General features: G+C 36.0%; 1 protein-coding gene and 1 pseudogene across 3 annotated transcripts in view; one reads left to right on the top strand and one right to left on the bottom strand.

Annotated features, from left to right (window-relative positions):
* The window catches only part of UACA (uveal autoantigen with coiled-coil domains and ankyrin repeats), an 86,656-nt gene that overhangs the window by 58,670 nt on the left and 12,141 nt on the right, over nt 1-15,845 (top strand). For 2 of the 3 annotated variants that reach the window (XM_067752034.1, XM_067752040.1), the window contains exons 6-15: nt 114-184; nt 288-394; nt 3,616-3,797; nt 4,975-5,012; nt 7,707-7,775; nt 8,838-8,945; nt 9,493-9,525; nt 10,412-10,510; nt 14,062-14,098; nt 15,280-15,332. In XM_067752034.1, coding sequence (XP_067608135.1) covers nt 114-184; nt 288-394; nt 3,616-3,797; nt 4,975-5,012; nt 7,707-7,775; nt 8,838-8,945; nt 9,493-9,525; nt 10,412-10,510; nt 14,062-14,098; nt 15,280-15,332 — 797 coding nt within the window. The remainder of the gene's footprint in view (nt 1-113; nt 185-287; nt 395-3,615; nt 3,798-4,974; nt 5,013-7,706; nt 7,776-8,837; nt 8,946-9,492; nt 9,526-10,411; nt 10,511-14,061; nt 14,099-15,279; nt 15,333-15,845) is intronic. The other variant, XM_067752046.1, reaches the window with a different exon arrangement.
* On the bottom strand, nt 2,473-3,102 carry LOC137231599 (mitochondrial import receptor subunit TOM20 homolog; annotated as a pseudogene).

Raw genomic sequence — 15,845 nt, 5'->3', positions numbered from 1 at the left:
GTGAAGTTTAGTACTTTAGGGATTGAAGAATTTAGGCCTTATACGGGTCTAGCAAAACACCACGTGTTACCAACAGATGTTCACCATTTATCATTTTCCTTTGTTCCTCAAAGCTATGGCAGACTGTCCTTCTAGCATACAGCTGCTCTGCGACCACGGGGCCTCAGTGAATACCAGAGATGTAGTAAGTCAGTTTATGTTTATTCTCATTTCAACTCATGTATTCTGACTTTCATGTTTTGGGAGACTCGTTGTCTGAATGCTGTCTTATTTTTCTTGTTGCTTAGGATGGGCGGACGCCACTTGTGCTGGCTACTCAGATGTGTAGGCCAACAATATGTCAACTGCTGATAGATAGAGGGGCGGATATTAATTCCAGAGACAAACAAAACAGGTAATTCTTTTATCACGGCTCCCCAGACACCAGCTCGATGCACAGTGATCCTGAAGCTCTGCTGCTGTGACTTGGCCTTTCTATCCCCTGTGGTTCTCCCTTCCTTGGAATTAGCACTCACTTCTTCTTACTCTTCAGAGTTGGCTGAAGAAGGAGGGAGAGGGAAATGGGGGATGATGACAGGGTAAACTCGAAATACAGGCAGTGATTATGGCCTGTGTTCAGGTCAAAGAACTGAAGAAAAGAGTAATTATATCCTAGTTATTTTGAGCTTATAAAATAATCTTTAATGAAATGGGCTCAAATAAGGAAGAAGAATAAAAAATGACATTTACAGTCTCTACTTCTTCATTAGTGAATCTTTTGAGAGTAAGGGAGTTCTTGCGTGTCCTGGAGCTTGACATGTTTCAGTGTAGATTTTCTCAAGGTGTTTTCTCTCCTTTCTGCTGGGCACAATGCCACCTCCTTCTTTGAAACTGAGTTCATTTCTGTACCCCAGTACAGATTTCATTAATTTATTTCTGCACCTGTATTTGATGTTATTTTAGTTGGTGTGCACTAACAATTTCTATCTGTAATTCTCTCTGTCCTCTTTTCTGGGTCTAGTGTATCATGCTGCTTGCTATATTATAATTCTGATGTTTATAGTCACGGAGTTTCTGACAACAAAGTATCTGAAATACATCCCTTCCACCAGTTGAAGCATTACAGTAATTTATGACAAGTTTCTGAGATTGTATAGATGATTACTGGTAAAATTGTTGGTTTCTTTTCAGTTACTTTTATTCTTCTAAACACGTATTCTATTGTTTGTAGTTCACTGGAAGTAGATAAGTATAATTAGTCTTTGGATGTCAGATTTTATAGCTCTGATTGTTTTCATTGTTCAGGCATCTCAAAGGAGGAAATTCTTAAGCAATTAAATCATTAATGTGATTTTTAAGAAAGTGGCTTTTTTTATATTACTTTGTTTTTGTGATACTGTGATCTGGCTCCAAGCATGTTTAAGAAAATTTGATTGAAAAATAAATTTTAGGATCAGAAAGGGGTGATCTGGCTGATCCACGTATACAATGCTTTCTCTTATATTTTTCCAAGTATGTTTGTGTTATTTCATTGGAACTTCACAAAAAAACCAATGCGATAGGGCAATGTGTATTATATTAGACGACATATCAAATGGTTTTAAAGGTAAATTAAAATCTGTTTCTGACACTCTGTATTCAAGTTTCTTTTCTTTCTTCCTGTCTTACCTATAACATTTTTTCCCTTATAACAAAAAATTTGTTAATGCCTGTTTTATGTAAAACTGCATTCCAGCAACTACCGGGGAGTATAAAAGAGGAATAGAACAGACATCAAATAAAGGCAAAAATCAGTTTCCGTATGAAATTCAATATTCACAGTTGAAGACAGAATCATATATAGGATAAGTCACTTCATTTCATTAAGTGTTGGTTGCCTCAGCAGTAAAAATAGAGAATTTCTAGAGTACTTCTAAATTTCCATGATGATTTAATTGTTGCATTATTATGATCTGCCAATCATGCTGTTAAATGTTTAAGTGCTGACGATTCTATCATGGCAGAATAAACCAGTGGTCCATGATAATGGGGTTAATCAAAGAAGGTTTATTTGAGGGCTTCCCTGGTGACGCAGTGGTTGAGAGTCCGCCTGCCGATGCAGGGGACACGGGTTTGTGCCCCGGTCCGGGAGGATCCCACATGCCGCGGAGCGACTGGGCCCGTGAGCCATGGCCGCTGAGCCTGCGCGTCTGGAGCCTGTGCTTCTCAACGGGAGAGGCCACAACGGTGAGAGGCCCGCGTACAACAACAAAAAAAGAAGATTTATTTGAGAAGGCAAATTTTAAAATTAAGTGTGAAAATGTGAAGGAGATGTGTAGGAGAAGAAAGGCTCTTCTAAAGAGAGAAATCAGGAACAGGAATCTGATTCTTGTTTTGGAATAGAAGGGATTCATTGGTGACGTTTGCATGATGTGGTTCAGTTCACAAAGTGATTTATTTATTTCATTTTTTTCAGTAACTGATAGTGTATTTATAAAATGAAAACCTCTCTAACAAAATACACTTTTCACTGGGAAAATAAATAAAACAGACAAATGGATCTATACAAAGTAAAAATTAACTTTGGTAGATTTGAGTGTAGGACAGTCCATAACAAGCTTATTTGCCCTTACTCCCCCAGAGCTGATTATCTTTCAAGTTAAGATTTTTAAAATATTTTTAAATTGAGATTATTATATTGACATTTGTTTCTCATTCCACATCATCTTCAGCCAAGCTCTGAGCACTTACAGTTCTCTAATTGTTGGGAGCTTAGTCAGAAGCATCTGGAACACTGGTGGTGGAAGAGTTTGCTGCAACACTTGCAGTAACTGCTGTGGCCGTCCACACACAGCAGTTGCATTTGTCAGATGGTCAACACCCTTCTCATATTCACCTTGAGCTAGTAACTCTTGCAAGCTGTATTTCTTCAAGGAAGAATTTCTGAACGGCTTCAGCATCTTTAAGGTTAGGTAACTTGGAAAGTCCGGTTCTCTCCTTGGCAGGCTTCTGTTTCTTTCTTCGTTCTCGCAGCCTGTTCTTGAAGTTAGGATCTCTCCATCTCTTGGGGTCAAGGTAAATGCAGTACCCAATGAAAAGGGCCCCGCACATACCGGCGGAGATGGCGCTGTTCCAGCCCTCCATCTTCTCTCCAACGAGGAGTGGGGTTGGCGGCAGCAGGGCCCACGATGAAGCCCTTGGCCGAGAACCCTCGGAAAGGACTGTGCCACTCTGTCCTGCCGCCCACCACGAGGGACGCGGAAAGGCCTGCAAAGTGATTTAAATAGCTTGGGTTTATCATTGTAGGTTTTGCACAGATAAGGTGACAGTATCAGTTGTGGAAGATCTTTGTGGCAATTAACTTGTAGTACATAGAAGGACTGGAATAAAGGAGGTTAATTTGGTAGTAGAAGTAACAGATGTGTGTAGGTAGATGTAAAATGCTAGCTCTGCAAACTAAGACACAAAACAAATGTTTTTTATAAATGCAATGGAGTTAAAATATAAGATAAAAATGTGAAGTCAAATCTGTGTCTATAACAACGTGGCTTTTTAAAGTAATACCTGTTCTTTAAGAAGGGGACCTCTGAAAGAGATTTCTGAAATTTTTTTTTTGATCCTTCTCAAGGTCTTTTATTCTTCCATCTTGCCTTCTAGGACTGCTCTCATGCTAGGTTGCGAGTATGGTTGCAAAGATGCAGTAGAAGTCTTAATCAGAAATGGAGCTGATGTAACCTTGCTGGATGCCCTCGGCCATGATAGTTCTTACTATGCAAGAATTGCTGACAATCTGGACATTCTAACCTTACTGAAGACTGCATCAGAAAATACCAGCAAAGGTACCAGCAGTTTTCTGTCACTAGAAAAGTGCTAGTTAATAAAGAGCAGCTTTTAAAGGTTTAGGTGGTAGAGCTACAGTTCGTAAGAGGCAAAACACTCCTTACAATAAGCAGTATTGGTTCATCTCCCTCTCTGCCCCAGCTCTGCGTTTTTACATTATAGTCACTTGTTCTGAGGCAGAGTGTGTTACATTTATTGTCCAGTTTATCCAGTCAACCCTACTCTACTGTGGAGTAATTTAAGAACTGAAAAGAAAGAGCCAAATAAAGTGTTTTGCTAATATATATTTTTTGATAAGGAGGGGTGAAGTGCTTAAGCTCTTGTACTTAAAAAGTTTTAAAGAAAGAATCATTGTTTAAACATGTATTTAAAATATTCAAGTAAGATTTATTGAATACTTGTGCCAAGTATTTTCGTATGCTTATTAAAGAGAAATTGGAAAGCACAGAAAAGCACAGCAAGTAAAATCAACCACTCATTCTACCACTGAGGAGCCTCTACTAACATTTTGAGGAATATCTTTCCAGTCTTCTCTGTATGCATAAAATTGAGGTCACCTGTAGTGAGCTGTAGCTTACTTTTTGTGTAATATAGTTCGAAGACTTTTCCCTCATAAATAAATATTTTTTCTACAGTATGATTTTTATTGATGCATAAAATTCCATCTAAGTTTAATTTAATTAAGCAGTTTTCTATAGGTATCATTTAAGTTGTTTACACAGTTTTTACTAATATAAATAACCATTTAGTGACTGTCCTTATGCATAAATATTTTAGCATATTTTTATTATACCCTTAGGATAACTTCCTAGAAATTGAATTAAGAGGTTTCAGGTTATGCACATTTTTTTAAGCTTTTAAAATATATCGAAAAGTTGCCTTCTAATTTAGGATGTTTTAAATTTTGTATTTTTCACCTGTCTCCCCTCCCTGGCATTGAATATCATCTACAGGGATGTTGTCATAGGAAAAAAAAAATACTTTGCCGATTAGATAGGCAAAAGTGATATTTCATTGTTGTTTTAACTGTAAGGTCGTAAACTTCAAAAGAAACTTAAAAATTTATTTCTTTAATATTGACTTAATTACATAATTGGTGAATGCAAATCTACCCAAGTTAACCTGCTGTTTCACTGTTCCTCTTTCTCCTCCCTTTCCCTCTGTTTAAATCTTCAGGGAGAGAAGTTTGGAAGAAAGGACCATCTTTACAACAGGTTAAAAAATTATGTATATTGTGCAGTTTAAGTAAAGTGTTGAGTAAACCTGGGTAATGGTTATATATAACTGTTTTGAGTTTAAATGCATGCCGTTCTCTCTTCCCAGTTGATCATGCCCATGTAGAACCTAGGTCATGAGATCCTGAGGCTTTATCCAGACACTGTCACTCAGCTTGAGACAATGGGTCTTAATTACAATGAATGTATCCAATGGGAAACAAGTAGACTCCTGATTGCTGGTCTTGAACATCCAGCCTTTTCAAGTATGGAATATTGCACCTTGTTGAGTTTCTTTGATGATGAATATTAGCTTGGTAGACCCTAGACAGTTTTCTCCTATTCTCCCTTAGTAACAGAGTCGAATATCCCCTGATGTGGGAAAATTCTTCCAAGCAATAAGAAATGAAGAAAACAGAATTCAAAACTGATTATATATGTGATTTCAATGCCAGTGTTAACATTTTGATTTCTTTTTCTTTTTTTGCTGTATTTAATTTAATGAGGATTTGACTTTTAAAAAAACACAGTACGTGAAATAATTCATACCTTGCACTAAGTTTATTATCAAATCACTGTTTAACCCTGGTTTTGTGTCTCAGTCTCAGTAGATGTCTAATCATTTCCCCTGATCTCTTCGAGTTAAAGTGTGTGGGATTGCTTTGCGCACTCTTAAACCATCTCACCCAAAGCTAGTGTAGGCAGCTCTCCTCTTCTGCTGACTGTCCCCTTCCAGGCTTTCAGCTTTTCTCTAATGAGAGGGACCTGAGCACTTCCAAACCCTGAAGAGAAGTAATCAGGTACCTTCTGAGCCATCCTGTCATCATTCTGTATCATTTCTGTAGCTTGCACCTGAATTTGAAAGCTGTATGAAAGCATGCTTCCTTTTCAGTCCATCACAATTAAGTAATATGTCCCTGCATGGGTCATATCTGCTGTCACTTTTCTTTCCCATCTGGAGCAGCTGTTTCAGACTTTTCTCCCATTCCTCGTATAACCTAAGTGGGTATAGAGGGAAATAAAATGTGCCCTCTTATATCAATACCAGGCATCTCACACATATTAAGAGAAAAACTATTTCTGAAATATACATGTATTTAAAAGAAAGAATTATTGAATATTAATATGGGAATGGTATCTAAATGAATAGGAATTATCTAAATGAATTCATGGAGTTAATATTCTGCTAAGAACAGTAAAACTCATTTGTTTCAGTTGTTAATTAAATACATTTTAAAATATCTGCTGTAAATAGGATTTGTTTGTGTACTAAGGGACATATAATCCTTGTTATCAAGAAGCCTACAGTATAGTTTAAAAAATAAGATGTATTCAGTTACTTACTATATGCCCATTACTGTTCTAAGTGCTGGGGATATCAGCGTTCAAATTCCCTGCCCTCATGGAGTTCCCAGCCCAGTGAGAGAGATGAACAGTAAGCAGATGGGTATTTAGCACCATGGCAGATGCTTTGAAGACAAGCAGAACAGGATTAGGGAATGAAGAGGGAGAGGGCGGGAAGCTATTTTAGATGGTGTGGTCAGGAAGTGACTGACATTCTAGCAGAGGTCTGAAGGAAGTGAGGAGGGAGCCAGCGGCTCTGTGGGTGAAGCCTCAAGGGCAGAGGGAAGGGCAAGTACCAAGCCCCTGATGAAGGAGCATGTTTAACATGCCCGTGGGGCAGTAGAGGGGCAGAGTGACAGGAACCAGAGACCAGAAGGGAAGGCAGGGGCTGAAAGTGGTATGTATGATGAGACTGGTCAGATTCCACGTCAAGAACGGCCCTTTGGTAGAAGGAATGAGGCTAGACATGTAGTTTGGGCCAAATCGTGGATACAGAGCATCGTCTTAATGGGAACTTGTTCCTCTAATTCTAAATCCAAGCTCTTTAGTACGATAGTTTAAACACATGAGTCAACAAATAATGTGGAACATAAAATTATCTTGGAAAATTAAAGCATTCACGTTTTGTTTCTTTAGCTCTAAAAAAGGAAGAAAGAAATACCTTTCTAAATTATTGTGTAGATTTAAAGATCAATTTGGGCAAAAAAATTATTTTATCTCTTGTTTAGTGATTGTATTGTGCTTTTATTAAAGCAAATCTCTAAGCTGGAATAAAGTTTCAAAGCAGTAAGTGTACAAAAACAGATCATGTACCCAACCAAGTCATTTAGAAATCTTTTATATAGCTTTAGTCAGTGGATTGTCTATCTCTTTCTTATCACACCCTTTGATATTTTATCTCATCAGTACTCAAAGAAGTAATTTCCATATTTTCTCTCAACATTAATGTAACTCCCCCCTGCCTCCTCTTTTTAAACACCAAATTCTTCTTTTGGGAATGGTAGCTGATGCTTTATAGTACAACGTGAGTTTTGCCTCTAGTACAAATTTTCCTTTTTAAAATTTGGTGACTTTGGTTAAAATAAATACTTAGCAGTAGGGGTTTTAAATTCTGTTATTTTTTTAGTATTTAAAAAATAGATTATACTTGATTTATTTAAAACCTATATCCTTAAAAATGCTTTCCATTTGGAGTTTTAAGTGGAAACACTGCCACCTTGTGTTTTGTACAGCAAAATTTAAACTTGGATAAACTGAAAATCACTAATTGGGTGTATTGCCTATTGAGGAAAGTGTATTTTTCTATATTCTCATACTTGCTAACCTGTGTTTTCTTATGTTTTACCAAAGCGAAATTTGACGCAGATGCTAGATGAAGTAAATATGAAATCAGATCAGAGGGAGCATCAAAACATTCAGGTAAAAAGAAAAAAAAAATTGGTATCTTCCTTTGCAAAGAATTCCAGCATTGTTTGTAGTGGGGTTGGGGAAAAGAAAGGAAGCAAAAATGTGGGGGAAATGAGTAGGGGATGGAAGGGCAGCTTGTTATGTTTTGTGATTCTACTTTCTTGCCAAATTCCTTCTAAAAGAATTAACTTTTGATATGAATGTTTGAGTCAGTATTATCTTACAAGAAGTATTGTTTTAATATATATTAGGAAGTAAATAATTTAATAACTTCCTGTAAGTTTTTGTTGATTTAAATATATCTGGGGCCATAAATCATAAATTTGTATTCCTTTTAGAAAATTAATTATAGTGATAAAAATGATGGTTATCAATGTAAATAAACAAAATCTGAACTTTTTCTTAAAGTATTTTTTATTTTGATTAAGAAAAATAATTTCGGTAACCACATAGCACTTTTTACCTTTTATGTTCATCAAAGTGTTCAAAAAATAATTATTATTTGGATTGTGTTGGAAAAAGAGCCATAATTAAATGGTTTATTTTATGACTGAAATACCATTAAAATATAAATTGAATAGCCTTTTCCATATGATAAAACAAAAGCATTTTATTTGGGTTTTCATAGTTTACTATGTAGTGTTAAGAAAGTGAACTGTAGCCTTCAATTGGAGGCTTCAGTGTTTTATCAGAGCACTGAAGTATTGATATTCTTATGCTTTGTTAAACTCATAAATTTGAGAGGTGTTTGGCAAAAGTTAAAATGACATATTCTTCTGCTATTTTCTATTTCCAGATGATGCTTTTATTTCTTATTTATTAGAATCATGATGGTTTGCTGTCTTTGTATATAGTTGTATTTATTAGTTATCATAGGACTATAATTTTCTGTGTTATTTCTCATGTATAGATTTTAAATTATTTGAATGTCATTGAAATTATTGTATCTTTATACTTAAAGCTGTTTTATATATGTATATATCTGTTTATGATAGTGAACTGCTTTTAGAAATTTCTTCCGTAAGAATTGCTCCTTTAAAGTTGGTCTGGCATCTGTTATCTTTGCTATTTAAGGATCTGGAGATTGAAAATGAAGATCTGAAAGAGAGGTTGAGAAAAATTCAGCAGGAACAGAGAATATTATTGGATAAAGTAAATGGTTTACAACTACAGCTGAATGAGGTAAATAATCTGCGTCATACCAGAAAAATCCAGAACTGTTTTACTACGAGTCATTATCATTGGTAACAAATTGTTAATGACGGCCCATCACAGCTAGTCATGGTGCCAGGTGCTAAAGGAGGTAAAATCAGGTCATTGCCCTGTGGAAAGTCATATCTTATTAGGACCTTTACATGAAACAAGGTCGGATCTAAGAACAGAGAACACTGTTGGTCTGTGGTAATGATAAAGGACTGAACTGTGATTGGAGTTGTGGGATTAGAGAGGAAGAAGTAGACAGAAGACATGAGGAGGAAGAGTAGATAAGAGTTTTAAGTAACTGATGGGGTCTCAGAAGAATCGAAAGTGCTTCTGAACCTGGTTAATGAGAAGCATGAATGACAACGTAGAGCACAGAAGTAGTAGCACATAGGCATTTTCTTCTCACAGCCTCATCCCCAATCTTAATGACATGCACCAGTCTTTTTAAAAGATATTTGCCAAGCTCATGCTTTTTAACATAAACTTTCAAGAGTGAAAATACATTTCTTCTTCTTTTTAAATTTAGGAAGTAATGGTTGCTGATGATCTGGAAAGTGAGGTAGGATGATAAGTTTTACTTTAAAGCTGTAAATTGTTGTGTAAATGGAAGATAACATTGCAGTAGAGGTTTAAGTCCTGAACTGACGTGGAGACAGAATTCTCTTTTGGGTTATTGCTCAAAGGAAAAAACAAAACCTATGTGTGACTGTAAAATTATGTTTTGAGTATAGTGGCGTGGGTTATTGTAGGCATTTTCTTGTTACTGAAATGAGCCTCTGAATGGCTCATTTTCTATGAAACTTTTCATGAAAAGATATAAAATTCTAAGCATTATAGAGAAAATGTCTGAAAATGATAAGATTTAAAACAAACCACAGAAATTTGAATTTTTCATAATATTGTTTGTGTATATTGTATATTATTAGTATAGTTCTACAAATTTTGAACTCTACTAATAGTTAAAAATTGACCAGGTTAGGGCTTCCCTGGTGGCACAGTGGTTAAGAATCCACCTGCCAACGCAGGGGACACGGGTTCAATCCCTGGCCTGGGAAGATCCCACGTGCCACGGAGCAACTAAGCCCGTGCACCACAACTACTGAGCCTATGCTCTAGAGCCTGCGAGCCACAACTACTGAAGCCTGTGCACCTAGAGCCTGTGCTCCGCAACAAGAGAAGCCACTACAATGAGAAGCCTGCACACCGCAAGGAAGAGTAGCCCCCGCTCGCCGCAGCTAGAGAAAGCTCACGCATGGCAACAAAGACCCAACACAGCCAAAAAAAAAAAAAAAAGTTCCGTTTTTTAAAAAAAAAAGTGACCAGGTTAGAGAATTCATTAACTATAGTCCTCAAAGTAATTCTAATTCACATTTTCTAAAACACATTTTTAACACAATTTCAAGCACAGGGTGATTTTGCTCTGTATTTATTTCTTTCCATTTCAGAAAGAAAAGCTGAAGTCCCTTTTGGCAGCTAAAGAAAAGCAACATGAAGAAAGCCTAAGAGCTATTGAGGCTCTGAAAAATAGATTCAAGTATTTTGAGGTATAGAAAGCTTAAATAATTTATTTCATGTAACTCATAATGGGCCGTGGTAAAGGGCTTGAAGTCAGGCTTGAATTTGAATTATCACTCTCTTCTTTATAGTGTGACCTCGGGCAATTTATTTAAAGTCTCTGAGCTTTGTGCTGCTTTGGCAAAATTGGGGTGATTGTCCTTTTTTCCACAGAGTTGTTTTAAAGGTTAAATGAGATCATTGAAATTGACTAAACTGACATTTAGTTCAGTTCCAGTTTCTCTTCCCCAGCCTCCCTCTTTGTCATCTTTACCTTTTCAAGACATACTTTTACCTGTAAAATTATAATGATTATGATGGTGTTAATAAAAAGCATCATTTAAGTGAAAAGCAGTAATCCCAGGATTATCTCAGAAAGGACCTTGTGCGTATATGAATTTGTTTGGTGAGAGTAGTGTGTTAATAAGGCTCAGATCATATACTTATCTTTTCTTGGCTCAATTAGCTCTTAGTTTTTCCAAGACTATGTTTTTTTTTGTTTTGTTTTGTTTTTTTTGTGGTATGTGGGCCTCTCACTGTTGTGGCCTCTCCCGTTGTGGGGCACAGGCTCCGGACGCGCAGGTCCAGCGGCCATGGCTCACGGGCCCAGCCTCTCTGCGGCATGTGGGATCTTCCCGGACCGGGGCACGAACCCATGTCCCCTGCATCGGCAGGCGGGTTCTCAACCACTGTGCCACCAGGGAAGCCCCCAAGACTATGTTTTCTTTAAACTTTTAATCAAAATACAATATACGTTAAAAAGAACATGTTAAAGTGAATAAGTTGAAGAATTTTCACAAATCTAACATCCCAGATCAGGAAACACCACATAACTAGTACCCAGAAGCCTCCTCACGCTTGCTCCTTGCACCAAGGGTGACCACTCTCCAGACTTTTAACTGCATAGATTTGTTCTGCAAGGCCAAAATATATATTTTATAAATGTTGTTCATCATTGGGGTCACTGAAGAGAGTGGCTGATTCAATGTGAGTCTTTTATCTTTATTGTGGAATATAACTCCAAAGTACATAACAAAAGTAAATTTTTTGTGTGTAAATTTTAAAATATGTGTGTAGCTATGAAAAAGAATGTAAAGACATGGATGTATCTCAAGACATAATGTTGCATGAAAGAAATCAGACACAAAGAGCACATACTGCCTGACTCCTTTTCCGTGAAGTGCAGAACTAGACAAAGCTAATCTATGCTAATACAGGTCAGAATAGAGGCCACCCTTTGGGGGCCGGTTACTGACCAGGACGGGGCATGAAGAAACTTCTGGGCGTGCTAGACAGGTTCTATATCTTGATCTGAGTTGTAATTACACAAAGTATACATATGCAAAAATTCATTGCACTGTATACTTGTGTACTTTATTGCAGGTGAGTTATGCCTTGATACATTAAAAAAAACCAACCAAAAACCTGTGTTTATATTTATAGACTGAATTCTGAAATTATTTAGAAACAGTTTTATAAGCTAAAGAACAGTCTAGTATAGGGCCTTGTATCTTTTTTCACATTTGAAGACTTTTTTTAAGGTTAGTAGTGAAACTAGTGATAGCTAACAAGTTCATGACCCCCAACCATGTGCCAGAAATTGCTTTGTGCACTTTACATGCATTTAATAAACACATCAACTTGGTATGGTATGTTTTCGTTTTATCTCCACTTCATAAGTGAAGAGACTGAGGCAAAAAGCAGTTTACCCGTGCGGGGTTTTATAAATAAGAGTAAGTGTCAGAGCCAGAGCCTGAACTCAGGCAGTTTGTGCCCCTAACTACAATACTAGTTTTACACTCAGCTGGAGAAGATACAGAAGTGTATGTGGGCCTTTGAAGTATTCATCAAAGTTTGACAGCTATAATTGGGTACTGTTTTTGTGTTATTTTTCTCCTAAGAGTAGACTCCCATGTCTTAAGAATAGATGGTTTTCTGTAGCTTCAGACAAGTCTGTAACTTTGAATGAGGTTATTATAAACTATAGGAAAATACTTACTGTTTCTTATAAAACAACATGTATTTATTTCAGAAAAATTTAAAAATATAGTTAAACTAAAAGTAGAAAATAAACACACCTATAAGCCCAGCACTCTTAGCACCTGACATCCTTTCAGACCTTTGTTTGTACATAACTTGTGTTATGTACATGAATTCAACAGGTAGTCTTATTATTTATCCTGTTCTGTAAGTTTTTGCACTCAATATAATGGGGGCATTTTCCCCAGTCAGATGAATTTTTATACTAGAAATTAATTATAACCTTCAAAAAGAAAATTCCAGGGTCCACTTTATATGTGACCCAGTATTTATGAGAGCAGTCCTTAAAAACTAAGGAATCATAATTTATAAATATTGAATATCCACTACTATATCATCTCACATACTTAAAAGTCTTCATAAACTGCCAACAGAATTGCTGTGTTACGTGTAATACTTAATATGTAGGCATTTTCCTTATAGAGCAGGTTTGGGAAAACATGGATATTTTAGAACAAGGCTAATTTTATGTTGTAACTCATGCATTTGTTTTCATTTGAGTCATCAAGTCAAGGTAATGAACCCAAACTAAGTTTTTTGAACTCCTTATGTGCCTTGGCCTCCCCTTACCCATTCATGTATAAGCCCATTTACTACCTATTACAGACTCTAGTATTAAATATTACTTAGAACAAAGAGCTTACCTAAGTTTACAGATATTTTTCCATACCCTTGGGGCAATAAGTATTAATGGGACATTAATTTAGTTATGGAACTGTGGGCCGTTTTTATCATGGTCACCTATCAGAGTCTGACACATAGCTATTAGTACTAATATAGACAGATACACAAACATGAAGTACATCTGCATACCTTTACTCTCAAAAGTATAGTATTTTAATTTATGTTAGGTTCTTTGTGTCTGGCTTACTTGGGATAAGGAGCAATCCAAATATATTTTAACTCAGAGTATCTAAAATTTCTCTATTATTCTCCTTTTCCTAACTGATGTATTGATGGATTTATTATGAACTATATGTAGCTCTTTGCCTCAGTTTCATTTCCTGCTCTCTGTCTCCTTTTACCTTCAAAGGTAATTGGTGTTCCATAAATTCTGAAAGAGGGGGTTAGGCTAATGTTTCACAGGCGATGAGGTAGGGTTCGTGCTCCCCAAAGGTGGTAAAGTAAATTGGTTTATAGAGGTGAATGTGGCATTTCCTTCCTTTGAAGTAAAGAAACAGCAGAGAGTATACATTCAACGTTGTTTCATTTCATTTGGAGCTTGTTTTTTTTTTTTTTTTTCTGTTGAGCAGTCAAGTTTTTCCTTGAAATACTTGGCTGCTTTTATTAAAATGCTGAGTGAAGTAGTTTATTCCCAACTGATCTCTCTAACTGTGTTCTGCCTTTCTGTGAGTTCGAGTAGAATAATACCCAGGAGAAACAAGGAATGTTGAAAATGTGGTTTTAATGACTGGATCATTTAGAGCTAAAATAGATACAGAATTTAACAAAATGAAGCAGTATTCACCTAAAATGTTTTAATGTATCCTTCTGATTTCAGAGCAATCATTTAGGATCGGGAAGTCATTTCAGTAACAGTAAGTATAAAAGTAAAGATTATCATTATAGTTCACACAGTTCAAGCAAAAAAAAGAATGTTTATGCCTCTTTATTTCGTCTAACTGTATATGATATTCCTGCTGCAAAACTTCATCCAACTACTTGTGTGTTATACCTCAACATGGAACTAGGAAGAGATTAAAATAACTCCTGTAGTCTCTAACATAAAATCTGGTAATCACTGAGGCTCTGATTTTCCTTAGGACCTAGATCTTTAAATTGTATATTGTACGCATTACCAAATTTGCCTTGTCGCATGTTAGACATTTATCTTGTGATATTTGGTGCCTGCTTTTTATGGAAAGAGACGTAAACATAGTTTTCTGATTTGGAGAAATCTTTGGATATAGTCTCAGTGCAGGTAAGCATTTTAAAATTAGATGTTCCATAAATATTTATTTCTTTAAGACTATACATAATTTTCCCTTTTGTTTATTCTCCAATTTTAAACAATTTCTCTAGAAAAATCTAATTTTTGGCTTCTTGTTGAATATTAAATTATCCGTTAGCTAACTACAATCGAAATATTTATCCTATAAATTGCAAAGAACACCATTTTTATTTTAACTAATATACATATTTCATAATAATCATTTAACTTATTTAGTCTAACAATTTTACATAATTCAAAAAACTAACTTAGTGGGACTTCCCTGGTGGTCCAGTGGTTAAGAATCCGCCTTCCAATGCAGGGGATGTGGGTTCGATCCCTGGTTGGGGAACTAAGATCCCACACGCCATGGGGCAACTAAGCCCGCGCACTGCAACTACTGAGCCCACGCACCTCAACTAGAGAGCTCGCGTGCTGCAAACTACAGAGCCCATGCTCTCTGGAGCCCGTACGCTGCAACTACTGAGCCCGTACGCTGCCACTACTGCAGTGAAGAGCCCGTGTGCCGCGACTAAGACCTGACACAGCCAAAAATAAATAAATAAAATATAAAAACCAACTTAGTATCTATTCAAAAGAATATACATTCTTTCCTTATGTATATAGGAATAATAAGGAAAAATATGGATATTTTAGAACAAGGATGATTTTATGTTGTAACTCATGCTTCTTTTTTACTTGAATAATAAAGGAGATAATAACACCAAATTAATGCTTAGCCTTCTTTGATATGGATATTTAAGATATCATTTATTTGGACTTATTTAGGAAAAGAAGATATGCTTCTTAAACAAGGTCAAATGTACATGACAGACTCACAGGTAATATTTTATTTTAAAATATATTTATAAAAATAATTGTGCCTTTTTAAAAAGAGGAAAAGAGCATTGTATATTTATCATCTATATGTACATTGAATAAGGTTTTCATTATCAAAGAAAAGTTGGCCTTGTGGTCTTGAGTTTAATAAAAGCAGATATTGCTGTGTCTAGTGCCCTCTAGAGTATTTTTGGTGACAGTGACTTAAATAAGAGATTTGAATTACAATTTCATTGTCTTTGACAGTAGCCCTCTATTCTTTAACAGCAGTTGGTCACCTCTTCATATTTGCCCATTAAAGGGGGAGACAGGTATGAATAATTCAAAAGGCATTTGTCTTGACTTTTAAATGTATTGTTCCTTGCATTCAAATATATATTCTATATTTTGGAAATTCACCACAAAATAAAGCTTCCAAGGCAGAGTGTTATCTGATTTTCTTACTTGTTTAACTGCTCCTCACTTTTAGTTTCCAGTAAATACAAGGTTTGCATTTTTAGTACCTTCTGTGAACT

This window comes from Pseudorca crassidens, chromosome 1 (genome assembly GCF_039906515.1).
Source record: "Pseudorca crassidens isolate mPseCra1 chromosome 1, mPseCra1.hap1, whole genome shotgun sequence".
Classification (NCBI taxonomy): Eukaryota; Metazoa; Chordata; class Mammalia; order Artiodactyla; family Delphinidae; genus Pseudorca; species Pseudorca crassidens.
The sequence above is the reverse complement of the archived record's forward strand: the minus strand, read 5'-3'. Positions and strand labels throughout refer to the sequence as shown.